Source organism: Neopsephotus bourkii, unplaced genomic scaffold (genome assembly GCF_033783945.1).
Source record: "Neopsephotus bourkii isolate Nb327-2 ecotype Australia unplaced genomic scaffold, CSIRO-AGI_Nbou_v1 NB_1154, whole genome shotgun sequence".
Taxonomy (NCBI): domain Eukaryota; kingdom Metazoa; phylum Chordata; class Aves; order Psittaciformes; family Psittacidae; genus Neopsephotus; species Neopsephotus bourkii.
Window position 1 is genome coordinate 2,572,296 of NW_026901640.1, and position 27,304 is coordinate 2,599,599.

At 52.3% G+C, this 27,304-nt stretch overlaps 1 protein-coding gene across 3 annotated transcripts in view; it reads right to left on the bottom strand.

Moving 5' to 3' along the window:
• SMG6 (SMG6 nonsense mediated mRNA decay factor) overlaps positions 1-27,304 on the bottom strand; it is a 106,073-nt gene that overhangs the window by 68,578 nt on the left and 10,191 nt on the right. For all 3 annotated transcript variants that reach the window (XM_061363407.1, XM_061363406.1, XM_061363405.1), the window contains exons 8-10: positions 26,542-26,754; positions 12,587-12,648; positions 8,898-9,043 (exon numbers count right to left, since the gene is read on the bottom strand). In XM_061363407.1, coding sequence (XP_061219391.1) covers positions 8,898-9,043; positions 12,587-12,648; positions 26,542-26,754 — 421 coding nt within the window. The remainder of the gene's footprint in view (positions 1-8,897; positions 9,044-12,586; positions 12,649-26,541; positions 26,755-27,304) is intronic.

Here is a 27,304-nt window from a genome sequence, read left to right on the forward strand (position 1 = left end):
TGCTCCTGGAGAAGCACTTGGAGTTCACCAAGGCAGGGTCAGGGGGACCACATGCTCCCAGGAGGGACAGGAGAAGGGGGAATGAGGATACCCCACAGTCAAAGCATCTCCCAACCCACAGCAACACTCTCCTGTTTGCCTCTTGTCACATCCCATAGGCTGAGGGACCCGAAAGCGCACGCCAAGGCCTGTGCCAACCTCAAACAAATCCCTCCCCATGCAGGTGTCACTTACAAGCCAGCCGTATGGTCAGCTTTAACCACATCCATCACAAGCCACATCAATCAGCATTAAAAATAACCTTTAAATCAAAAGAAGGGCCGCATAAATTCAGTGCCATCACGCACGCAAGGTTAAACTGCCCCAATACATAGTGGCTCTGAAGCTGGACTGAGCATCACGTTACCAAGGCAACTTGTGAAGGTCACACTCAAGTTCTCACCTTCCTCCTTGACCATCAGTGAGTACAGGCAGAGCTGGTGCTGCCAAGAACCTGCTGTTCGGGCACATGCAGGCTCATGCAGACCTTAATCAGGGAAAATAAAAGGTCTCCATATATAAACCTGCTCAGGGTCACCTCCTCCCTGCAGATGCTCTTGGGAGTGGAAACACAGCCTTGGTTATGCTGCCATTCCTGATGCCAGCATTAAAGCAAGAAGGGATCCCAACAAGCCCCCAGGGGTGCTCACTCCCAGCTGAAGCCCCACGGGCACCAGGCACCCAACTCACTGAGAAGCTGCAGCCCATGAGCAGGATGGATTGGATTAGATGAGATCTTGAGAAGCTCTTCCCTGTGAGGGTGCTGAGGCACTGGCACAGGGTGCCCAGAGAAGCTGTGGCTGCCCCACCCCTGGCAGTGCTCAAGGCCAGGTTGGACACAGGGGCTTGGAGCAAGCTGCTCCAGTGGAAGGGGTCCCTGCCCGTGGCAGGGGTTGGGACTGGGTGAGTTTTAAGGCCCCTTCACCCCAAACCGTTCCATGATGCTATGACAGAGCTGGCAGGGGACAACCCCACGGAGCAGCTCCTATGAAGGAAGCCACTCTGACCGAGCTGGCAGGCTGCATGGGGCATGGGGCCGGCAGCCCTCGCTGCCTACACCTGGCAGGTTATAAAAAAGCCCCTCAAGCTCAATCAGGAGTTTTACAGCTTCACAAAGCAGCATAATTAGCTTAATTATACAATGTTCTCCCTGAGAATTAACCAGAAATACAGTAATTGACTCGGTGCTGCTTAGAAGCACGAGGAAATCAAAGGCTCAACGCACATTAAAGAGTCAGAAACATCTCTTTAAAAGCAAGAGGATTTCCTGTCACGCTGCAAACATCTAAAGCTTCAGCAAAGCCGCTGCACCTGGTGTAACCCCACTCGGGCTCCCTGGCACCCCTCTTTCCCCAGCACCAAAGCAGGGGTGAGGCAGAGCCTCAGGACAGCAGCCTCAGGCACCTCCTTACTCATTTTACAGCAGGACACAGGCCACTTTGTGCCAACGCTCCATTTCCTGCCTTTCACTTCACACAGCAACGCTGCTTCTCCATCACCATCATGGTCTTGCTTCAGTGTTTAGAGCTGGTCCATGCCAGCACGAAAGCCCCTTCCAACCTGACCTCACTCGTCACCAGCTCTGTCCTGACTTGCTGCTGGGGCTGCTGAAGCTTGGCTCTAAAGCAGACTCGAGCTTTGTGATTACAAATCATTTCCCCTCTACTTGTTGCCCTGAAATGAGATCTCGGTATCAAGCCTGCGTTGGGTGGAACGGTTTCAAGAGCAGGCGTAAGGATTTGCTTGTGACAGGCAAAACCAGAGCCTGCTCATCCAACCCTACTCAACAGGGGCTTTTACTGCCCTTTGGTTGGACTGCAGAGCCTGACGCACCAGCAAGCACTTGGTTCTGCTGGCAACCTTCCCCTTCCCTGCCATAAAAGCCCTCCTCAATCTTTTGCCTCCGAAGCCAAGGTCTGGATTTCAGAAACCTGACCTGCAAGTGGAAATTCCCTGCAGCGTGTTGAGTATTGCATCTCCTGCTGGCACTTGTGGCAAGGGAAAAGGAGTCACAGGGCTTTCTGGACACACGTTTCACTCAGGAGTCTTGCATCAGAGGGCAGAAGGCAGCAGCCAGGAAAATAACTCCAATTTACGGTAAATAAATCCCCAAATATGTGACAATCTGCCTTTTAAACAGGAAACAGAGGGGAATAAGCAAAGGAAGACTTTGGTCTAAACATTGCTGCCACCAGCCTCAAGAGCCCAAGAGGGAGGCTCTGAAGACACGTCTGGACCAGAAGGGTTTTACCTGAACTCTGCTGATGTGTCTCAAGTCCAAGACGGTTTCCTTCCCCAAGAGGAAAGGCACTGGGAGTTCCTGGCAACTGTGCCAACATCCAGCATTCCCAACTGGTTCTGGAGGGCCGGCCCCTCAGGACACCCAGCTCAGCACAGGAAGCTGTGTGGCTATGGAGATGAGCAATGCAGGTATCACTCCCTGTGCTGTTTCAGCCTTCTCATCCTGCTTCGGACACAGTGAGCAGCAGACACCACTCAGCAACAGGTTAAGGATAAAAGCCTGCTGGCACAGCTCAGCACTTGCTCCTCTAGAGCCTCTGTGCAAGCCAGGCAGTGTGGGGAAGGATGGACACCAGCAGCAGCCAGCCCTGCTCTGGGTTTCCTCTCCTGATTACAACTCAAACCTGAATCAGACTGGTTTGGGTTGGAAGGGACCTTAAAGATCATCCAGTTCCATGCCCCAGAAACACCTCTGACCAGATCAGGTTGCTCAAGGCCCTGTCCAGCCTGGCTTGAAGTGAGTGAGAGCAGCAATGTGAAGGGAATTTAACATCCAGCTCCTCCAAACTTAAGCCTTTGGGAAGCATTCAGTCTTAACACCACCTCGCTGAAGACAGCACTGCCCAGTCTGAGGGAACCAGCACACCACGTGCACGCTGGTGAGCTCAGTCCAGACACTTAGTCCTCACTTGCTCCACGACCAACAAAGCCCTAGAGAAAGGCAGCTACAACACTGCTCAACCCCATCCTCCTCGCACCAAGTGGGCTGTGTTTGCATTACAGAGTCCCCCAGGCAGGTGGAGGGACCTCAGGCTCTGCTCTTGATGCGGCACAGCACTGCAGATGCTCAGCCTCCCCAAGACACAGCCCTGTAACACATGATCTTCACCAACCTCCCCAAGGTTGTGCCCATGCCCCACAGAGCTCGAAGGTACCAGCTGGGCTCTGGTGAAGCACGTATTTACCATGCAAAGAGGGGAATTCAAGAGACAAGGCCTCAGTTCTGCTCCCCAGACAGGGAAAGATCAAGTTGCTGCTTCTGCTATCTACAGCCTGAGGTTTATGAAGCTTTGCTTGGTGTCTAATTTTAAAACCACCAAACCAAAGCAAACCATCCACAGCACTGCTTTATTTTTAAACCCAGTCAAATGCACTGGACTCCTCTGCTTTCGACTCCCAGCACCTTTTGGCTGCTCCAGTATGCAAGATGTGGTTAGAGCTTCATGAAAAGCCATTGAGAGGTGGCTGCAGCAGAAGAGCGGTACCTGCTTCCGCTGAGTCTTCTTCTGATGCTGCAGTTAAGCTCTGACAGCAAAAGCTGGGTCCAAGGAACCAAAGAAGAGCGGTGGGGATGGTCAGAGGTGGGGTTCTGCTGAGGGCAGACTCTGGGGTATTTTAAGGGTTCAGGCTTCAGCCTGCAACCAAAGCAGCTGTGGTCAGCAAGGTGAAACGTGCTCCATCCATGCGCAGGGTGGCAGCGGAGCAGGCTGCTGGTTGCAAAGCACAGCCTGGTTTTGGGGGGGTGGTTCTTTGGGTTTGATGTCTCCTCTCCAGCCAGGCTGGAGAATACACATCCAAAAAGGGGTATTCCTGTACCTGTTTAGTTGGCTTGCACTAAGCTATAGATCCTTTGTGGTGTCTATCGAGAGCTGGGAGTGATGAGCATCTCAGAAGCTGGTACAGGTCTTGAAGGAGCAAGCAGGACCATGCACACTAGCAAAGTCTGTGGTTAGCAGATGCTCACTGTGTAAGAGCAGCATTCTGTGAGCCAGGGCAGAGTATGTCTACACCCAGTGGCCTGTGCAGGACTGACCTACTCTGCACTGGTGTGGCTGTGCAAAGGGGACGGACACTGCTTGCAGGGAGCAGGATGTGAATCCTCCCTTTCTGCGCAAGGTTTCCTAGCAAACTCTATCTCCCATGGAAAACCCAACCACGTTCCACTTGAGAAGGCAGCCCAAGGAGCAGCGACCCAGCCACATTACCTGCCCTCTTGAACCCTCCTTTGACAGTGGGACTGCTGCTCAAGCGGCTGCTTTTCCTCCTCCTCCTCCTCCACGCTGCTCACCCAGCTTCCCGCTGGTTCAAACACAAGCCACTTTCCCAACCCTCAAGCTAAAGCTTGGCCAGAACCTCCCTGTGCCTCCGTGCCCTGACTCTGCTCGGCCCCAGGGGGATGCAACTTCATTCCCTCCATGTGCTGAGGATGCACATATGGCAGCCCCCTCCCTTCTCCACTTCCACCTAAGCCCGACCTCCTAACAACCTCCACACGGCACAGCGCGCCTGGCCAGTGATGCCAGAAGGCATCCAGGTGCTGCAGCCTGATGCTTCACACCCACAGCCAGGCAAATTTGCTTGGGATTTCCGGGAAGTGTCTCTAGGGTGCCCTGTGCTGCTGCACCCCCCAACTTTGGGGAGTGCTTGTTTGGAATGCGGGGCCATTGGGTGGGGGGGGGAAAGGAGAAGAGAAGGGAAGTTATTCTGGTGGTGGCCTATGAATAACATCCAGTGATTTATAGGAAGTATAATCCAATAATACAGTAAAATAAAACAGTGTGTCTGAGATGGGTTTGATTCCAGGAATTATAAAACAAATTATTAAAGAGAGAGAGAGAGAGAGGGAGCCTCAGAGAGGCCAGATCGGAGTAAATTGGGCACAGATGGGGCTGGGGTGTAGGGGGGGTTGCTCTCCTTCTCCCCTCACCGAGATGCCCCTGCCGCAAGCACGGCTTCAATTAGGCCTTTCACAAACCAGAGTTTTATTTCCCCAAATTACAGAATTAAAAAAAAATTAACATTCTTGGCGTGTTTGTGGTCGGGATGAAGGGATCCAAACTTCTCCCCGAGTCGCTCGGCGCAGATGGCTACCAAACTGTTCAAACGGGCCACCCCACTAAGGTCCTGCCCCAGCCAGAGCCCCCACTATGGCCCATCACTATGCCTACGTGATGATGGGAAGCTCTAGTAACTGCATATCTTTGCCATGTAGAGTGGGTGCCCATCCCCTGGGTGGGCCCCCTCTGCCCCATGGGTTTGAGGTCTCCAAGATGCCTTTTCCCACCTGGAATGCTCCCAACAGGAGGCGAGAGGGACCCTTGCTGGCCACAGGCCTCCCTGCACCATAGGGTGAGCGGCTCACTCGGAGGGATGCTGTTTGATGCGGAGCAGCAGGGGAAGCACTTCATGTGGGAATTCTTTGGCTTCCTCTGTCAGAGGAAACAACAGAACCAAGCCATCTCCCAGGGTCTGCCCAGTGCTGCCCAGCTGCATAGGCAGCTGAGACCAGCTCCAACGCACCCAGTGCTTGCCCTTGGGGACAAACCGGGCAGAGAATGTGGGGCTCTGGGTTTGGGTACCTGGGGCTGCAGAAGTGACCTGCACTGGGAGGTGGTGAAATGCCACGTGCTGCTCACAGCTGGATCTGAAACCAGCTGAAACACACAAGTGCACCCCAAAAGAGGCTGAGAGAGCTGGGCTGGGTCAGCCTGGAGAAGAGAAGGCTTCTTAAGGGGTGACCTCAGAGCAGCTCCAGTGCCTCAAGGGGCTACAAGAAACCTCTGGACAAGGGCCTGTAGGGACAGGCCAAGGGGAATGGCTTGAACCTGCCCGAGGGGAGACTGAGCTGAGCTCTTAGGCAGAAGCTCTTCCCTGTGAGGGTGCTGAGGCGCTGGCACAGGGTGCCCAGAGAAGCTGTGGCTGCCCCATCCCTGGCAGTGCTCAAGGCCAGGTTGGACACAGGGGCTTGGAGCAAGCTGCTCCAGTGGAAGGGCTCCCTGCCTGTGGCAGGGGTTGGAGCTGGACGAGCTTTAAGGTCCCTTCAACCCAAACCCCTTTGTGATGCTGTGATTCTATAAGAGCACTTGGCAACCTCACACAAACTGATTTACAAAGCAGTGGCATCCTCCACGAGCCGGTAACACCCAGGAGGACACAGCACAACTGCCATATGGGGGACACACACCAGGGCAGGGACATCCCTGAGGGATCACAGCCAACCCACACCACAGCAAAAGAGAAAGAGTAAAAAGCACAGAGCAGCAGCATAAAGCATTAACACACGAGTCCCCAGCCTCCCCTGCTGCCTCACTGAAGCAATGGGGACAGCCAGACCATCATCTACAGCAAAACCAGGGGAAGCAGAGACTGAGATGAGGCAGGACTGGTGTTTAAGCCTGAGCAACAGGGAGGAAAGGTGTAGCTGTGATTAAATGTGTTCACAAACACAAAATGCTGCAGGAGTTCCCCAAGTCAAGACTGTTTTAGGGGTAACGCTGCCCCACAACTGCTAGCACCACTGCATCACAGCAAGAGGGGTTCATCAGACACGGCACAAGCAACAAGTTCACAAGTTTCTCAGGAATAACTGTGGCTCCAAAGACCTGGAAATACACGGATGGAAGGGAGGGAGCAGCTCTCCCTGGGGACACTACCCTGAACAGCAGGGAAGGGAAGATCTCACACTGACTTCCCTCCCCTGGCCCTGAACCCATGGATCAATTCCTGCTACTGGGAGCTCCCAGCTGAAGGTCAGACAGGCCCGTGAGTGCGATGGGAAGGACACAGACACGCTCTGATCCCAGATTTGCAGAAGGATTTCAGTAGGAGGAGATCTCTGGAGGCTGTTTGGTCCAACGGCAAACTTAGATCCAGCTCTACAGACCTGACGCAGCCAAGCTCTGACTACAGCGAGCCTGGCTCACGGCTCCCCAGTAATCCCTGGCAATGGGGATGCAGGCAGGGAGGGACTGCTCCCTGTGCCCCCGCCTGCCTCCCACATCCCCACAGGGATGGATCAGCACCCTCTCCCACCACTGCCCATGCTACTGCAGTGCAGGGAGCTGACTCATGTGCTGGGAAATGGAAATCTGCACCTTCCCGACAGCGTTCCTGCTGGATGCTCTGCCCACAGCAACCCACATGCTGGGGAAGGAGCCAAGACCCTCACTCTGTGCTGGGCACTTGGTAATCATTCAGCAAACGTTCTCACTTGCCTTTTAAACCCTTTCCTTTTCCTCCCTCCCTTCTGCATCCTGCTCTTCCCAGTATCACAGCGCCAGCACCGAGCCCAACCTGTGCTGTGCCAGCACTTGGCTCACAGAGCATGAGGGCATTCGTGCTGACGACAGCATTTGCTTTGCCAGCAACATTCCCAGGGATATTTTAGGGGCACCAGAGCAAGGAGCCCACAGGGAAATCCCTGATGGGCACCAGGGATCAGATGGCAGAGCAGTGCTATCCGACCTGCAGGCATTGCATGAGCACTGCCACCTATGCTGCAGCCCCCAGCAGGACCAGCTTTGCTTTCTGCATTGATCCATAAGCTGGGAGCAGCTGGCAGGTACCTACACACGAGGCAGAAAACTCCAGGAATACTGGTTTTTCCATAGGAGATAAAAAGCACTCACTTCCTACCACTCACATCCACAACCTGGCTATGGATAGAAGAGCAGAGTCCAGTGGTCCAAGAGCTGGGAGTGATCCACAGGGACTTGCCCCACAGCCCAGCCAGATCTCTTCCTCTCTTTACCACCCGCTCCCAGCTGCAGTGCAGACACTGTTCATCCACCTAGCAGGGGCCACACAGAGGCATGTGCTCATAATCATAAAGCACTTTGCAGCTTAAAGATAAACACGCTGTCTCTGGCTGGCATCTAGCAGGAGGGAGGGAGGGCAAAGCTGCTTCCCAGCAGGAATGACAGCTTCCCCTGGGAAAGAAGGGTGCCTGCAGGGCTGGCCAGGCAGCAGGCACACAGGAGCTGCTTCCCAGCCCCCATGGTTGGTGCTGGTTCAACTCCATCAGCTGATGTTGGCCACTAACCACCAGCCTGACAAGTGGCCAACAGGCTCACAAGGGAGGAATCAGCCAGCAGCATCGCTGGGGCTCAGCCTGATCACCCACATGGTGGCTTCAGCTGAAATCCATCAGCTCAAGACTTCCATCTCTGGGATCTAAATCCCAAGTGAAACATTGCTTCATCCCACCCAGGATGCACAGCTGCATCCCTGCTCTCAAACACAGAGCCGGGTACCTGCTGCCATGTGTGTTGGGAAAGACACATCCCTGGAAGCAGCAATTCAAACTCAATGGAAGAGACTGGTTTGGTGGCATCTCTGCTGGCCAACCAACACATTAAACTCAACAATGGCAGAGACCACATGGGCGGATGGAGGAGGCGATGGGGAGGAGGATGAGTAATACCAGATCTGCTTTGGTCTCTGGGTGCCTCAGTGTGGGGCATAGCCTCCAGCCTGACCTTTCAGAGAGCAGCATCACATCACCCAGCCACCTGCATGAGCAATCACAGCCAACACCCCTCTCCCAGCAACCAATGGCTCCTACATCTTCCCAGTGCAGCACAGGCACTGTGCAGGGCCCAGTGGAAGGCAGAGCCATGGAGCAATGCCTTCCTTCTGTGCTTGATGGCTCATGCTCCAGGGAGATGTGATGCCTCCTCTCTCCTCAGACACCCCCAACCAATGTCCCTTTGCTGTCCCCACACCCTCAGGCATTCAACCACCTCACTGCTCCCCCATCCATGGTAATCCCCCCCTCCCTGCTCCACACAAGCAGGCTGATCCCCAGCACGGTTCCCCTCGAGCAGCACACGTGGTACCTTTGGGCTGGGAGTTGTACACTGCAAACATGTTGATGGCCACAAGCTGGAGCATGCGGGTGCTTCCGATGGGAGGGGGGCTGTGCTGCAGCAGGACCTGGAACTCCCTCAGCACCTCCTCAGCCACCGCAGGGAACGTCTCCATCCTGCAGACAAAGAGAGAGTCTCAGGCTATGCCCAGGGGTGCAGGGTGCTCTGGTGGCACTCCCGGGGAAGGGGAACACCCTTGGGTGCTGTGTCCCATCCAGGAGCTGCACCAGAGGCAGCTGAAGCCTTCCTTAGAGAGGGATTGCTGTGTGACCAGCAGGCAGCATTCTTTTGGCAGGAAAACACGGCCTTTATGAGTCATTTCTGACCAACCATTTTTTTCTACTGACTTCTACCAAGCTGGGAGTGATGCCAAGAGGCCAGCAGCTCGCTTGGACCAGGAGCAGCCCATGGGACTCCCAAGAAACCCAGGCTGCAGCAAACTGCACACACACTGGTGCCACATTGCGGATGTGGCAACTCCAAGCGTGTTGTACATCAGCCAGAGCATGCTTCCTCCGCAAGAACAGTGCCTATCCCAGTGCTCCTCACTGCAGGAACGGATCCCATGGCACTGAGCCCTGTCCCCTCAGGCTACACGCTGTGATTGAGCCCCTAAACTTCATCACTTAGAGCCCCACAGGACAGGGACTCGCAGACTAACAACTGCTGCTGGAAACATCAAAGCTGGAGCTGCTGTCGCTCATCAGGACACAGCAGCCAGCGGCTGCAGTGCCACAGCTGGGGATGGGGTGAGCTTTCAACACTGCTCACAAGCACCCATGCAAACCTGATGCATTCATCCTGCTCTTCATCTGACATCACCGAGGGAATTGCATGAGCTTAACTCTTGGATCCTCAGCAACCTCCCTAAAGAAGTGAGGTCAAAAAGTGGGCAGCAAACTGTGCATAGAAATGACTTTTGGTTGCCCACAGCAGCCCTACCAAAGACTCCTCCCCTGGTATCCCATGGAGACAACTTTATAACCAAGAAACCTGGCCAACTATTGAGGTCCTCCTGTCCCACCACCTTTGCTGCTGAGCTTTCTGTGCTGCTTCTTGCTCCTGCACCAGTAAAAGCCACAGCTACGCTCAGCAAGAATGAGTACCTCATAGCAAGCATCCGCTCCGGTTATCAGTGACACTGCACTGCTGTGCCCACATGGGAGCAAAGGAGCCAAACTCCACAGTGGGAGAAGCACGAGGAGCTGGGGCAGGCAGCCTCAGAGGCCTCCATAGTAATTTCCTCTATCTTCCCCCCCAGAGATTCAGATCTTGTGATATCAGCAAGCTACAGGGTGGATTAGCAAGCCACTTCTGGTAACCCACATGGGCAATTCTGCTGGGCTTCCCCAACAGCCTTTCAGGGCAAAACCAGGCTCTATTTTTAAAGACAGAAATGGCTTGCTGCTTCTGAACCATATTTCACAGATGCCTTTCAACAAGAGGTTCTGCCTATAGCAGCAGGGGCACCCTCTCCCTGGGCACTGTTTGCTGCAGCAGCTCAAGGTCTCTGTTACCTTCACACAAATAGGGACTGTAACAAAACAAGCCCCCTGTAACTGGGCAGAATGGAGCAGCTCCACTGGTACATAAGCACTGCTCTGGCTGGAAGAGGCAACTTCCCTGGATTTGGGGTGCAGCCAGGGAACTGGAGCAAACTGATTGCTTCTAAAGGCTTCAGCAACATCCTCCTAGTGCAGACAGGACATGGGATGGAAGAGCCCTTTGCCAGAGGAGTTGTTAGTGAGAAGACGAAGATTACTGCTATGGAATAACAAGAAGGAGCGAGGGCTTCCTCAGCTCTGCCAGCTGTGCTTTGCTAGCACAGCACATCTGGAACAGCACAGCAGTAACCCCACTGAGCTCAGAACCAGCAGGTCAGGAGCCGAGAGGAAGCATTTAATAAAGTGCTTACCTGTGGGTTTAGGAGCAAAAGAGTCCAATTAGGACAACATCATCTTTTCTGTAGTTTTTAGGGACAAACCACTAAAATTCTGTAGTTTTTAGGGATAAACCACACTGCCCAAGGAGGACTCAGTTATTCCTCACCTTTTACCTATTTTAAGCACGGAAGCTGTATAGCAGGGCTGGACCATTTTCTCTTCCTGTGTCAGGGTATTACTTTCTAGTTCCCTTCTAAGTACTTCAGGGGATATTCTACCATTAAACATCCTTGGGTTTTCTAAATGACTGTCCTCAAACGCTGCATCTTCATCTCAAAGGCTCAGGAGCCAATGTGCAAGCAATCTCTGCAGCATTCCCATTAATCCCACTGCTGGGATTAGCTTGGATTCCCCATAGAGCTAAGGAGCAGCACTGGCCCGGATGCTCTGCCTTCCAGCACAGCCGTGCTGCAGTGAACAAACCTTTCATAGGCTCTAACAGCTTTCCTCCTGTTTTCCTATGTGCAGGAGGACATCCAGTTCTGCCTCCTCACTGCTGCCCACGAGCACATCATCAGTGCCTTGTGAGTCAGGAGTGATCAATAGCACCAGCAGTGAGCACACTGCTCTCCCCCTCACATCTCCAATAAAACTGGCCAGCACAGCTCCTGCTTCTCATTGCTTTATGAAGGGTCCAAAGCCAAACACGTGCCACTCCTGACTGCTCATCCCATGGATGGAGCAAGCCCCAAGGTTTCAGGCTGCATGGTAGGATCAGTGCTTCCCTGCTCCAGGAGGGAAAGGGGACAGGCCCAGAGGCAGGGAATCCAAGTCAAAACCACACCAACAGGCACAAGATGCCACTTTGCATCCACATTACCTTCACCTAATTGGCCTGGAAAAGGTCTCTCAGCCCTGCAACTTGTAGCCAAGAGATTTCCACAGGAGAGCCAAAAGAGCTCATGAGACTACATCTGCTCACGAGGCACTGGCAGGCTCAAGCAGGGACCACTGTTGCCAGAGACTATCTGGACCTATGTGAGGCCTCAACACCAGCTGACAGCAAGGGCAGGAACAGCTCCATGGGGATGGAGCCCATCGGCTACAAGGCTGAGCTCTGCTCCATGGGTGATAAGGATGTCTCTGAGGCTGGGATCTCGGCCCAAGCCTGAACCAGGCTTGCTTTGCTTCAAGGGCAGCTCTTCAACTACCTGAAAGCAGCTTCTGACAGGCACGGCCAAGGGCACTGTGTTGAAACCAGCTCCAACAGCCAGGGCAGCTCTCAGCTATGAGGCTCCCACTGAAATGGCAGCGAGGAGATGAAGGGCAAGGCTTGTTTCAACATGCACATGGGTCTGCCTTGATGGCTCTGCGCTCCTCACAGGCAGAGCCACCTCACAGCTGGCTAAGAGCAGGGGGGAATGGAAGAATGAGGTAAAACCAGGAATTAAAGGGGAGGGAGGAGGGTTAGGTGATGGCAGAGAGAAAACAGTGTCTAGTCCCTCCTGTGTGTATATCAGCCATCAGAGCTTATCCTTTGCCCCAGAGGGTTCTGGTGCATGGGCATGACTGGGCCTTGAGGTGGGGGAACAAAAAGCCCAAACAATAACCAGTGTGGATGTGAGGGCGGGTAAGGAGAATAAGAACCAGGAGGCTAGGCCGGCAAGAATTCACACCCTGTGCCCTCAGCTCCAAACACAGCTTAGTTGCTAACAATATTAAATTCCAAAAAGACTTGTAATGTAGGAAAATAAAATAAACATCCTGCACACTTACCCAATCCTGGTAAACAGCTTCCCATGGGCATGGAGAAAACTGAGGATGAACCTTTTGTTCAGCTGCATGGGAAAGGGAAAAAAAAGGAGAGAGAGAGAGAGGGAGAGGGGGGAGAAAACAATTAAACTCTCTCCGATTTCCTGTGAATTAAGAATGTCCCCAGTGACAGAAGAACCTGGCCTGGATGCTGGGGGTGGCACTGGAGATGGGAACCAAATGGACATGCCCAAAGTCATACCAGTGACCCAGCGCCAAACAGCTGGAGCGGGATGGGGCGGTGGAGACACAGCGCCCTCTGCCGGGCCCTGCGCGCACAGCACCAGACGCGGGTACCCCCCCCCAATGGCCCCGAGGGTACCCAACACAGGAGGGGACCCCTTACCACGAACGGCATTAAACACGCAACCAAACCAACCGCACACAACCAACAGAAGGAGGTTTATCGGTGCTTTGGGTGCCGGGGCCATGAGGAGGAGCGGGATGTCCTCACTGATGCTCTTCTGCTGAGAAGCCAACGTGGGGAGTGGAGTACTTGTGCCCTCTCAAGGAGCTGCTTTCAGAAGCAAGGGAGCACTGTGAGGGTGCTGAGGTGCTGGGTGCCCAGAGAAGCTGTGGGTGCCCCATCCCTGGCAGTGTTCAAGGCCAGGTTGGACACAGGGGCTTGGAGCAAGCTGCTCCAGTGGAAGGGGTCCCTGGACCTGGATTGGAGCTGGATGAGCTTTAAGGTCCCTTCGAACACATTCTGTGATTCACTTCACTCCCACTTAAGCACTTACAGACAGGGAGCCGGTTCAGATGTACCAGAGACACCTCTGAAAGCCTGCAGCAGCAGAACTGCTGTTCAACAACCAGAACAACCTGGAGCCAAGGGGATACAGGGGGAGCTGGCTGCAGCACACAGCGTGAAGCAGCTTCCTGCCCCGTTTAGGTCCAAGTAACAGCAAAACCTGACTTGAATAACCACTTACTCCTGCTCTAAGCCACCTCTGCTAGCTCAGCAGAGCTCTGGGCTTTCCCAGCCCTTATCTAACAGGCTTTGAAGAAGGCTGTGGGTGGGTGAGGAGTCACTGCCTGGCCCTGGAGGTGGCTGTGTCACACACTCGGAGCACACTGGCCTGGTTCTTACCTTCCCCACAGCAAGAGCTTTCCCTCTTGTGCCTGCACAGCCTCAGCGTGGTGAGAAAAGCCAGACTCGGAGCCAGGCTCCAGGCACTGCGTGGGGAGATGCTGGCCAGGAGCAACCCATTCACACCACACTTTTATACCTTGAACTCCTCCAGCGAGGTCAGCAGCACCGCTTCCATTTCCAGGATAGGGGGGGCAGAGGCATGGAGAGAGGATGAGGTTAGCAGGCAAGGCTGTGGCAATGCCACAGTGAGAAAGCGCAAGCCAGGCACCAGCCGATGGTTATCACCAGCATCACTTCCACCCTCAACCCCTCACGGTGACCTACACCAGCTGCTCCATGAGGTGTGATTCCTCACTTAGGTGTAATTAACCCAGGCTGCGTTCCCATAGGACCCATGCAGGAGAATGATGCCCTGCTGCAGAGTCGCTCCTGGGCCATGTGCGAGTTTCAACATAAAACCTGCCCCATAAAACAAGCCAGACCAATTAAACTGGCCCCTGCAGCAAGGGGGTTCTTGCTTACTTGCTGTTTTACTGCTGCCCTAAAGAGCCCTTTCCACTGGAACTCCAGTTGATTTGCCACCATTTTATGAACTCTGCAGATGAAACCCAGAAGAGACTGGGGAATACTGGGACAGCAGAGCAAAGCCCTTCATGGCTCTGCCAGGGATGCTTGGATACAGCTGATTCTCCACCATCCTCTTTAGGACACAGCTTGAAACCTCCTTTGTTTTTAACTCAGGCAATAGCTTGTGGAGGGAGAAAGGTGGTTTGTGACCAGCTCTGTGGCTCCAGCTGCAATCACATCCCCTGCCAGAGACAGCCCAATCGCAGTCCCTAACTCGAGTGCAAGAGCCTTGGTGGGACAGCGCTGTGCCCCACAGCAAGCAGGAGCTGGAGGAGGGTTTTGATGGGGGATATGGAAAAGAACAGGAGCTTGTGGCTTTCCATCTCTACTGGAAAGACTGCATGTGCAGAAAGGGAGAAATTGGGGCACAAGTTTCCCCTCCAAGTCCCACATTCACCCGCAGTGCTCACCCCGCAATCCCCACGCCACGTTCCCAGCAGCGGGGGAGTACCAAAACTCCCCACTTGGAATGGAAAGTGACAGCAGCGCCCAGCAGGGATGCGCCCAGAGCATTCCCACACAGACACAATGCTGGGGGAGGGCTCACCAGGACATCACCTTCACTCCCATCTCCCCAGAGCAAGCTTCACCCTCAGCCTTTTCACTCACAATCCTAAGGACTAAGCAGTCACACTCCATAGGAACCAGGGTGAACTGGGACAGAGATATCTGTATATATCTTCTTTTAAGAAAGAAGATATATACAGAGATATCTGTATATCTTCTTTTAAGAAAGCAGGACACCTGCCTCTAGGAAAGAGTATTTCATACCTCCTGCCAACTTAAGCACGAACCCAGCAAGCCCGGGCAGAGCCCTGTGTGCCCCAGCACTATGGCATCTCAAGCAGGCACCTCTGAAGCTTCTTTCACCACTTTTTCTCTCACAGCCTCAGGGTTTTGATGAGCTCATCACTTAACTTTGGACCTTTCATCTCCGAGTTCATGCTAAGGCCACGGGGCTGCTTTGACTGGGCTTCTCTCTGAATGACTCCTTCTCTAGTGACTCACCTGTCCCTCAGCCTCCCTGCTCCTCCCATCAAACGCTGCTTCTCACGGCCAGAGGGAACCAGTGACTTCCACTGAGCTGGTCTGCATTCACACAGGGCACAGGAACGCTTCCCCAGGGCCCTGCTAAGTGCTGCCTGCCCTGACACTGCTAACATGAGACCTGCACCAACTTCTGGCCTTCATCTCACTCCCTGTGCAGCCCAAAGGCGGCTCTACTCCCAAGGTTTCCTGTTGTGCTGATGCCATGGGAAGACGGAGCTCCCTGTTCAATTCCATCAATGCCCTTTGCTCTTAGGAACCAAACCTAGCTGGTTGCTTGGGAAAAGCCCCCCCCCCCCCCAGCCAAGCTCATCCAACCACAAAACTATGTCAAGCAAGAACAGATTTTGGCCCTTCCAGTTGCAAACGGGCATCAGAGATATGGAAGTTATGAGCATATAGTGAAGGCATTAGTTATAAAAACAAACCAGTTGTCAAGAAGAAGGGGTCCCTGCACACAGTAGTGCCTGGAGCTGGAAACAGCTGGTTTAGCTGTCATGAGTCAGCATGTGCAGACAGACTAAATCCACCTGGGAAGAGGCAACCTCACCAGAGGAAGCAGCACACTGCTGCTTGGGGAGCATTCACACACCGCACCGCCAGCTAAACTGGATGTGTTACCATGGAAGGAATCAACAGTGACTAACAACTCCTCGTGGAGCAGCAGAGTGCAGAGATAGCAACAGAACAGGAAGAGCCAAGCTCAAATCACTTAGAGGCCATGAGGAGTATGTCCTGACAGCACACAGAGCAAGGGCAGGCACACAGCTTCAGGAAAGCTTTGTCACGTCTTGAGCCAGGAAAGAAGAAAGCAAAACCCCAGCCTCAACAGACCATTCCCTGAGCGGAAGGGGTTGTAAATAGGGTGTCCCACCCCAGCATGAAAACACTGGGAATGCCACCAGGGTGCACAGGAAAAGGAGCACAAGGATCCAGGCCTGGGAAGCAGAGCTGCTGCACATGAACCCAGCACAGACCCATCTGGCTCAGGGTGAGGAGTGCACAGAGCTTTGGCACCTGAGCATCAGTCCCAGCTGTGAAGGAGGCACCAAATAAGGGAAGGATTCTGGAGCAGTGACTCCTGGGGAAATAAAGCGTTTCAAGTTCAAAATTGTTACTTCAGGTTTGGAAGTAAATTTCAGGATCTGGTCTTTATCAAGCGAGGCAAACTTTCTTCAACATCAGCAAAGCATCTGCGGAGCAGAAAGCGGTGTCAGAGTCAAAATAGGCTGCAAAAGACAAGTCCATTAATCAAGAGACCAGATGCACCACTGCCTGTAGCAAACGCGCTGCCTCCACCGCAGTGGAAGGGGCTGGAGCACAGCAGGATGTTCTCCCGAGTCTGGGGGTCTCCTCAGTGACAAGGGGTTGGGATACAGACCACAGAGCCACCACACAGCTCTGCTTCAGAACACGCACCACACTCATCCCAAGTATTTCCCGGCTTTCTTGGGCAGCCAGGCTTTTCCAGGCACAGCTTCCTCGCTGAGATCCATGTGCAGTCACATCCAGGCACCCAAACCGTGCCATATTCTCACTTGCAGCTCAAGGGCTGGATATACCACATTGATTATTAATCATAGAGTGGTCTGGGTTGGAAGGGACCTTAAAGCTCATCCAGCTCCAACCCCTGCCATGGGCAGGGACCCCTTCCACTGGAGCAGCTTGCTCCAAGCCCCTGTGTCCAACCTGGCCTTGAGCACTGCCAGGGATGGGGCAGCCACAGCTTCTCTGGGCACCCTGTGCCAGCACCTCAGCAACCTCACAGGGAAGAGCTTCCTTACATTAAGATTCCTTATATTATTATTATTCCTCACTTCTGCAGGCAGCTCCTTCCCAGCCCAACAGCAGCAATGAGCCCACTGGAAACAGCCTTACAAATATAACCCTAAGCCTTTACCCCAAACTATCACGACGTGGCAATGCACAGCTCTTGACTGGTACCTTCCAGGGCAATATCCCAATGAAACAACACTGAGCACTGAGACAGAGCTTCCTGAAAAGCCCGAGATGCTGCAGTGGGCGACATACCAAGAGGAGGTTTTTACTGCTACAGGTGCAGTCCCAACAAAGTGCTGGTGGGAAGTGTTTTGTGCAAATGGCTACCTCCATAAAGGAGACGAGACAAAAGGGCTATTAAGGCTGTCTGGCATTTCTGCAGTATTTACAAGGTACCCATAAGAGCTGTGGGCAAATTCCAGCTTGGTTAATCACCATAATCATTCCTCTTCATATCCCACCTGCAACCACAAAGGGATACGGAGCTTGCCTTGCCTGCTTCTTGCCACGTGTTCTACTGCAGGTTTCTGATTAGCAGTCACAGCATCCTGCCCTGAAATGGGTTTATTTCTATGGCATTCGAAGCAATTCCAGTGAAAATCCAGATACCCGACGTGAGACTTTGCACAAATACAAAATCCAATTTGCTGTGACATGGAAGGAAAGGGGAGCCCTGTTGTATGCTGGCCTTGAGGCATACAGAATCAATTTAGCGGTAGAAAGATCTCAAGAGGCTCCCGCAGCTCCCTCATCTCCTGCAGTGCAGCAGCTCCAGGACACATCTCATGGCAATAAGAGTTACAAGTCAGCAGCCCAGCAAGAGAAGAAAAGAGGCATTTAGGAAGGCCCTAAAGCTTTGGATTTTTCCCTTCATCCCTGCAGGGAGCAAGTGAGATGAGAAATATAAGCAAGAGGATTGTCCACTTTAGCCACATAAAGATCAAGCTGTGGGAACTTCACTGCCTTCAAAGCAAACATCTCCCCCAGAAATAAAGTCAACGTTGTTTAATAACGAACTTACCAGCACAGAACTTTCAGTTTAAGGCAAACAGGTCAAATAGACTGTTTATATGCATGTTATTTCCTTTCCAACCAAACCTGTATCGAAGTTTGGTTTCTACAAATTACTAATACGCAACATTCATAGAATGGTTTGGGTTGGAAAGGACCTTACGATCATCCAGTTCCAATCCCCTTCCATGAGCAGGGATGCATCACACTAGACCAAGTCACCTAAGGCTTGTGCAACCTGGCCTTGAACACTGCCAGGGATGGAGCATTTACCACTTCTTTGAGCAACCTGTGCCAGTGCCTCATCACTCTCACAGTAGAGAACTTCTTCCTTATATCCAGTCTAAACTTCCCTTGGTTAAGTTTGAACCCATCACCCCTTGTCCTAAAGCAACAGTCCCTGAGGAAGAGTCCCTCTCCAGCATCCTTGTAGCCCACTTCAGCTACTCTTGACAAATATATTACCATTAAATATATGAAAACCTTTTAAAAAGCAGAAGGCTTCAGGGCCCCCCACTGAACTAGATGGAAGACATTGGTAGAGCCTCAGTAGTGACTCTTCATCAACAGTGACTTGATCCCCAATGGAATGTCCAGTGGAAAGGGTTAACTCACCCCCTGGATGCACAAGCAGAGGGCAGGCACTGCACGGCATGTTTGCAGCTACATGCAGCCCTGGTGAGGCTGACACCGAAGGAGTGCATCTAGTTCCAGTGCTCTTCTTTATAAAAAGACATGGAAAACTTGGGAAGGGGCCAAAAACCAGCCATAAAAGTGATTTAAAGGCTAAAAATGATTAAACAGCTCAATCTGTTTAGTGTATCAAAAAAGGATTTGATTGCAGGGTGCAAAGTGCCTCCATGGTACTTAAGGGCTCTTTGCAGTCATGGAATAGCAAAACGCAAGAACTGGAAACGTTCACTCTGTGCCTAAGTGTTTCAGAACCAGTGCAGTTACCACTGGAACAAACTCTGCAGGAAAAGGGTGGATTCTCAAGACTGGATGTCTTTCTGGAAGTTTTACCTTAGCCAAACATGAGTTATTTGGCTTCATATAGGAGTAGCAGGGTGAAATTTAAGGACCTGTGATATACAGAAGATCAGACTGGATGATCTAATGGTCCCTGCTGGCCATAAACTCTGAATCTATGCAAACATGCCAGCGAGCCCTCAGCTGAGATATCAAATTCACTTTCAATGCAAAACTCTTCACAAATTGGCTCTGGTGCTGCAGGTCATTTAGGATACAAACTCAGCTCTTCAAGGCTGGATCTAGTTAAGCACTGAAAGGAAGATGACCCAGGAAGAGCTGTTCTTTGTCCAACAGGTAATGGGGAGGCCACATGCTGTGCACTGAAGCAGTCCCAATCAACAAGAAGCAGCTTAGACTCAAACACATACTGTTTGCCAGGAGTAAACAGCATCTCCTTCCTGTAACAGAAGACTGATACCAATGAATGTGTGATGAGTTCTGGTCAGAAGACATCTCCTGGTAGTATAGCTCTGGGTGTTGCTCTGAGTAGGCTCTACACTGGAATAGATTATTTGTGGGGTTAAAGCACAAAGGAAGGAGATAATGTGACAAATCAAAAAGGGTGAAGACTGAAGAACCCTGAAAGGCTTAGGATGGAGTCAGGCCAACAGAGAAGACATTTGGACAACAGGCTGAGCAGAGACAGAGCCTTCCAGAAGGATGACAGCATCGTATCACGCGATCTTCACGCTCCCGCTCTCCCAGCCATGCTCACCAACAGGGATGGATGCCATGAAGGCATCTCCCTCTCCATGGTGAGTTACACAGCAGTGAAGTCTGCTGGGGAGGAAGAGTAGAGCCAAGGACAGAGGAAATGACACAGATTCCAGCAGGTTCCACTCCCTGATCCTCCGGAAGGAAGTTTCTTTCCTAATACCCACCTCCACAGTGGCTACGAAGCCTGGAAATGGCTCATTCAACACTGAAGAGAGACAAACATTCCCCATGGCAGAATTAAGAGGTTTGGCTCTGGGATATGCGGTGCCCATCCCAAAAAAGCATACAACAGACAGCAGGAAAAGCTGGCTTGGGCCAACTTTAGACAAAGCTCAAGGTTAGACTAACAACAAAAAAGGCAGCTCAAGAGAAATTGCTGTCTACATCCTTCACCCTGCTCTGGGAAACTTCCCAACCCTCCCATTAGGCACTGGACTTCCTTTACCAGTCCTGCAGATGCTGGCAGTACCCTTGTCTGAGGTGTAAACCTGCCCTTCCCAACCCCACTCTGCAGAGCATGGACCATCAAACCCGCTGCCACGAGGAAGGGCTGATGTGCAGCAGCAGGAGGGGGGTTTGGTTACACACAAATCCCTGCCTGATCAGCACCAGCAGGAGAGGAAATGAGGAAAGAGTGACTGACAGGGAAAGGCGGTTTCTGGATGATTGTACTTGGGTTTAGGGTATGAGAAGCTTGTTGGAACTTGAAGTCTCCTTCCCCTCACCACAGCCCCTCTGGGCGCTGGGTTAGAGCAGAGCTCCTCACACAGGCATAACTCATTGATGTCCTCATAGTGCTCCCACCTCTGATCCACCACCATACTTCTATACACATTAGCACCAGATGCCTGTTACCGGAAGGAGAACATGTTGGTGTCTCTCCCATCCAAGTAACATCAGGCCCTGCCTTGTTCTTCACAGTTAAATAAAACCACTAACACGATCCTATTTCCACAACCCCCCCCCCCCCCCCCTTCCTTTTTTTAGACCAACACCAACTTCTGGAAACTCTTACCAATAGCTCAGCCTTCACTTTCTGGGTAGTGACAACAGGTCAAGTTGTGCTGGAAAGCAACATGTGGGCTCTCCACAACACGCATGCACAGGCTTCAATCAATAACCAGGCTCTTTGAGCTCCGCTGAGCTCCAGGAGCTTTAGCGGAGCAGCACTGAGCATCCATGGAAGAACACAAGCCCAGGCAAGGTGCAGCAGCATTTCTGGTTCAATTATTAACACACAAACTGCAGCTGAGAAGGTTTTTACCATCATTTTACAGTAAAAAAATAGAGTTTATAAAGGAAAACAAAGCGCAAGCACGCAGGGTGCACAACCAGCGGGCAGAAAAAAAGCCAGTGCTAAGCTGCATGGCTGAATGTCACGTCTCAAACCCAGAGAGGCCTGGAGTGTGGTTTTAGTGTTTAACCAGTTTCAACTGCAGCCTGGCACTCTTTTACTTCCTCTGCAGAGAAGTGTGCTCAGCGCGAGGGGAGAGAAACCAACCTCACCACGCGCACCAGAACGGCTCGAGTGCAAATAAAGCCCCAAGGTGGTTTGGTGACCGAGGTCGTATTAGGAAGCAGAAGGGCTGGAGGCTGGGGAAGGCACTCAGAAGTATTCACACTGCCAGCCAAGAAAGAGATGACAGAGGAACAAGAGGCAGGGCAGAGAATCAATGTGAATCTAGCCTCTTTCACACACCACCAGCTCCCCCGCGCTCAAAGCAGTTTGTAAACTGCTTCCTAAACACAAAGGGAAAAACAACCCCAGACCTAGTCCTGACCTCCATGAATGAGTAACCAAACTCCACAGCTTCCTGCAGGCTTGGAGGGGGGGGGAGGAAAGGAGGCTGCCTCGGCAGGACAGAGGGAACTCCAGGTTTCTCCCTCTTGAGTCCTGCTACAGGCACAAACATAATGGATGCAACGTCTCTTTTGCTGCTTTTTCATGTGGGTGGTGGATAAAGGATACAAATAAGGAAGGTAAAGCCTGGTATTCCCACTCCGGAGAGCTTCCCTGCTTGTTTTCATGCTGCAGGGGAGGCTCAGCAGAGGCTCGCAGCACTGCAGAGGTGGGGATGAAACACAGCACAAGCAGTGGGCTGGAGGGGAGGCAGTGCCGTCCCTTGACAGCAGGGGCAGAACACAACGCAACAGCCCACAGACTGATCACTCACATCCAACACTAGAGAGCACCTGACTATGGAAGAGACAAACTTCCTGACCTAATATAAGCCACCCTCCTGCAACCAACAGCAGCCTGACCCAAGGTCCTGCTGTAAGATCTGGTGTATGTCCCACCACCAGCCTGCGCTTCCATGCTGCCCTTCTAAACCAGAGGCACAGCCCCAGGTGCTTGGGCTTCTCTTTTAGGAGCCTCTGGTCTGGAAAAGGACCTTTCTGCCCACTGACACCACAGAGGGAGCAAATGAGGGAATTCTGGACTATCAACCAGCAGGGATTATTCCCAAAAGGCTGTATGGAAGAGAAAAACCACCCAGCCATGCTAGCAGTGCAGAGAAATGCTCCCAAAATCCTGTCAGCATTGTTAGGGGCAGACACCACAGAAACAAGGAGGTCCCCAAGCAGCTTCTTATCCATGCATCCATATGGAAGAACAACTGTAATCCCAGCAATGCATCATTTCCACTTCTGCCTGTCATGTGTGATGGAACAGTTACAAGGTGAGAGCAAAGGGAGCCCCTCTCAGCAAACAGGGGTGCCCCTGTGGTGTAGATGCAGATGCCCACCTCACACCAGAACAGCCTTTCAACAACCCAGCTGCTCCTAAGGACCAGAGGTAGCGATATGAAGGCCACCAAACTCTGAACACAGGTCACTACCACTGCTGTGTGTGATGCTGTGAAGTTGCCAGTCAACTGAATCCTGACTTACAGAGGAAAATAAAGCAAGACAGCTTTTACAACCTCAGTGACACCTGTACATGCAAGATGTGAGATGAAGACAGTAGGTAACAAGGAAGAAACCCTCTCTATGCAGTGTACTGATAGAACTTTGACCTCCTTTTCCTTGTAGGCCTCCTGGTGGCATTGACTGCTGAACCCTGATGCACTGTGTCCCTACTCCCTGCTGCTGGGAAGAAAGCCTGTGTAAAGAAATGGAAGTTAAAACCCACTGAACCTCAGAGCTCATGATTCCATCCCATTTTCTCTGCTACAGCAAAGGGGCTGTTGCTCCATGGGCACAGCAAATGCAACACCTCCATCCCTCTCCAGCAGGCTGGGAGGAGCAGGAAGGTTCCTGCAGGGGACACTCTAAGCTGACAGAGCAGATCTTGACTCTGGCCTTAGCTTTCCCAAGAGCTTTTTGGGAGGCCCTACCAAACTTTTGATGGCTCTGCAAGGCCGACCTCTCACTAAGAGGCCAGGAGCCTTAATTCCTTAATGATGCTGAAGTATTCAGGCATCTGGAGAGAAGTATTCTTCAATTACTGTCTTGCCAAGGGAAAAACTCTCTTCCCTAAGCCTAGCTGCAGCTATGGAGCGATCTGTATTAGTGCATGCAGGCTGCGTGGTAACACAAGGAAATATCTACTGCAGAGCATGGGTAGCAATAGCAACTGTGGGAACCTTAACTCAGCATTTCCTGACTGGAGTGATTAAAATCTCAAACTCAGTGCAGTATTAACACTTTCTCAAGAGGCTGACAGCACACTTGCCCTGCTTTCTTTCCCAATGCAGTCTGTGCAGCAGGTTGCATGCATTACGATCAGATTCAAGATTAATCCAGACCCACAGCAAATGGAATCAGTGGCAGAGAAGAAATAGCAGAGGTTCAGCTCCTAATTCAGCTTCATAATAAAGCAGCACAACTGCTCACTGGTTCAGCCTCCTTTTCTGCACTTCTCATTGGAATCCCACCTGAAGGGACCTTATGTTACCAAGCAGTCAGCCTGGGCTCTCCTGCCACTGAACACCTAAAAACAGGCAATGTACAAGAAACCACAGAGAAGAGCCATTCACAGAATGAAACCCCAAAAGGCCACAGGTGTAACAGACAAAACCCTGAGCACAAAGCAGCCAGGCTGCAACCCAAGCATTTCTTCAGCTCGCTTTGAAACCACCCCATGCCCTCCAGCCAGCAGTGCCCAATGCAGTTACTGAGGAAGGGGACAAATGGAGATGAACACCCCTCACTGTGGACAGATGCTATGTTCTTCCAGTTCTGCATCCTCCTAGGAAAAACACAGCACACTGTAAAGGCAGGAGCTATGCCAAGTCTCTACCCAAACACATAGTGCACAGCAAGCTGCCAGCTCTGCACACCACCTTCCTTTGTCACAGCAAGGGCTGCAGGGTGAGCTGGCCTTCTGCAGACTTGCCATCAATGCTTTACTAACTCCATTCAGTTACTACCCCTGAAATAAAGCCGTTTGTGTCTTTGTAGAGGGCTGCAGAAGGAAAAAACCAAGTCAGCACTGAAAGGAGACACACAAGCACGTGCTGAGCAGACTCTGTGCTCGCTGATGGGGACAACGCACACATCAGCAGGTCCTGGGAGAGTAACTGCTCAGCATCTCCCTGCCAAACGTGCCACACCACAGGACTGGCACCTCACCACCTGCACAACGAGGACAGGAAACATCCCAGCTCAATCTCTTGTCACCTGTAAAACAGCATCTCCACAGTGAAACCACCAGTCACCCTCCCACACTTCTGTCCAGCACACATTCAGAGCTGTGAGGGTCTATACTGCAGTGTTTATCTGCTTCTGATGCCTGAGGATTAGGGTTACCTGCAGAGCACCCTGTCAGTACACACACAGCTCCAAGGGCTAAAGCTGCTAAGGAAGGGACCATTTAAAGCTCATTTCCCCCAAACGACACGTCAGCGCTGGCACACATCCCCTGGGAGAAGAGCTGTTCCCTTCCGCCTCGCTGCGGGATGTGGGGCAGAGGTGCTGGTGCTGCCAGACGAGGGCTGCTGCCTGCCCCTGGCGCAGGCAGGGCCCTTCCGAAGCCAAACAGTGCCACACAGCGGCAACGCACGGACTGAGCCGCTCCTCTGCAGAGAAGGAGCTGAAACCACCGAGAGATGCAGTGAGGAGGAGGGTGAGAGGATGTAGCTTCAAGGAGCGAGGAGTCCAGAGCTTCCCGAAGCGCTGCTGCCTTTATCCAGCGCACAGCTCGGGTACTTTGGCACGGACGAGGGTTTAAGGTATCCTTTTCATCTGGTCATTTCCAATGCACAGCTCCATCAGCAGCTGAACCAACACAAGTGCAGCACTGCACCACAGCAAAGTACAAACACCTCGGCTGCCAAAAGCAGCACTGCCCAAACCTGGGCCCTCAGCTCCCCCTGCCCTTGTACCGTTGTATTTCAGCCTCTCCATGATCAGAAAGTTCATGCTTTCCATGAGCCAACGTTTCAGAGATGGAGAAAATAAAGACTAATGGTAGTAATGAGACAGAACAAGGTACAGGCATTGCCAGTAACCTGCACTTTGGAACAGACCAAGGGCAAGCTCTAGCACACAGCACTGCGGGCAAGACAGCACAGCCCTCTGCTTTGCTAGTGCTACACTGCCTCACATGGGAGAAAGAGAAACCCCCAGTGCCTCAAAAACACTCATCTCAAAGCATCTTCACCAGTGATTTATGGAGAGGCTAAAGCTTGGCACGTTCTCTTCAGTGATTCTGAGGAAGCAGAGCTCTCCAGAAGGAGAGGGAAAACAACCAAGGGCAGTAACATCTTAACTATGCTGCAGCAACGTGCCAGAGCTTATCTCTCAGAGCTCCAAGACTTCACCCCAGTTCCACCCAGCTGAAGTCACAAACTAGTTCTAAGTGTGGTTGCATCGGAGGAGCTCCAGGCCCTGGAGAATGCAGAGAAGGTCTTCCCAGTGTTGCTAAACTCCCATCCTCAACAGCCATTTTAGGACAGGCAGCCCAGAGCTCCCTGGCAAGTCCTCCTGCAAGAGGCATGTGCCAAAGCAGTGCAAGGATTCCTAGAGGATGAGCTCCCAACCACCACTGCCTTTGCCTGCATTCCTGTGCCTGACAAACAGAGTTCACCCGGGCTCCCCTTGCAAGGTACCCAGCTCCAACAGGCTGAGAGATACCCTCAGTCACTTCTTGATTCGTTCTTGCAAAGGGAAGACACCGCTGTGGCTTCTCAGCAGAAGTAGCAATGCAAACAGAACACCTACACTGGAAATGAAACCCATGGTTTTCACATTCCCAGTGCAAACATCCAATCATGTAGCGCTGGGACAAGTGACCCACTTCCAGAACAAGCCTTCACGGGGTCACTGTTAACCCTGGTCTTCAGCATCTGACCTCATTTCCCAGCAGCAACCTCACCCAAGTTAAAGCCTTCAGAGGAGAGGCATTTCACAGCATCTTCTGTTTGTGCCTCTCCTATTCGGTATCAGCCACGCCAGCACAACGCTGCCAAGAAATGGATGGTAACAACATGCCTTAAACATGAGAGGCACGAGGTCACCAGCTCCTCAGCTTGACCCAGGCACAGCTCCCAGAGGGGAAGCCAAAATACTGGAAAATTTAGCAACAGGAAAGCAAAACAGATCCAGTGTCATTCCACTGCATTCCAAACACATGACACCAAAGCCAACTGCTGCCTCCTGCAGTACTCACGTCGCTGGGGCTGAGGTTCCCAAGACCATTGTCCTGCTCAGAATCCCGGCCGGATTCATTGCCCTGGGAGCAGCGGGGGTGGGAGGGATGGATCCAGATCTCCAGCCGTGTGGCATCATCTCCAACTTGTCGCAGTGTGGACTTCTTGCCCTTTCCCCGTTGGCTGGGGCTCACATCCAGCACCTGATGTTTCCTCTGCTCCATCTGCTCAGCCTGGGTAGGCAGAACAGACTCACATCAACCAGGGATGAAGGGTCAGGAAAAGTCTATTGTTTCATTTACACTGAAAATCAGCCCTTTCCCTGCTTCACAAGCACAGTAATTCACTGAGAGCACCAGAATTCAGTTTCTGACTCTCTAGGACCGTGCAGGTCAGAGGTTTTCAACTCCAGCTGCCCCAGGATAAGAAAAGCTGTGTCCAGCCCCAGATGTGTGACAGCCAACACGCTGTATCTTTAACTCAAGTGACCCTGTAGGGAACAAAGGCACTGCAGCCTCTCTTGCCAAGCCCCCTAAGTGTGGGGCACCTATGGGATAAGGCAACGATCATGCTGCATGCCAAGGCCATGACACAAACCACAGCAACCCTACAGCCCTTGCTGAACTTGACTGGTTTATAGGTTGTGACCCAGAAACAAGAGATTCAGCTGCCCAAACAACCCAAAATCAAAGCAAGGAGAGGCAGGAGGACACCATCATTCTGAAGGCTGCCTCTCTCCTTACTCCCAACGTGGAATTTCTTAGAAGCAAGTCCAAAAGCCAC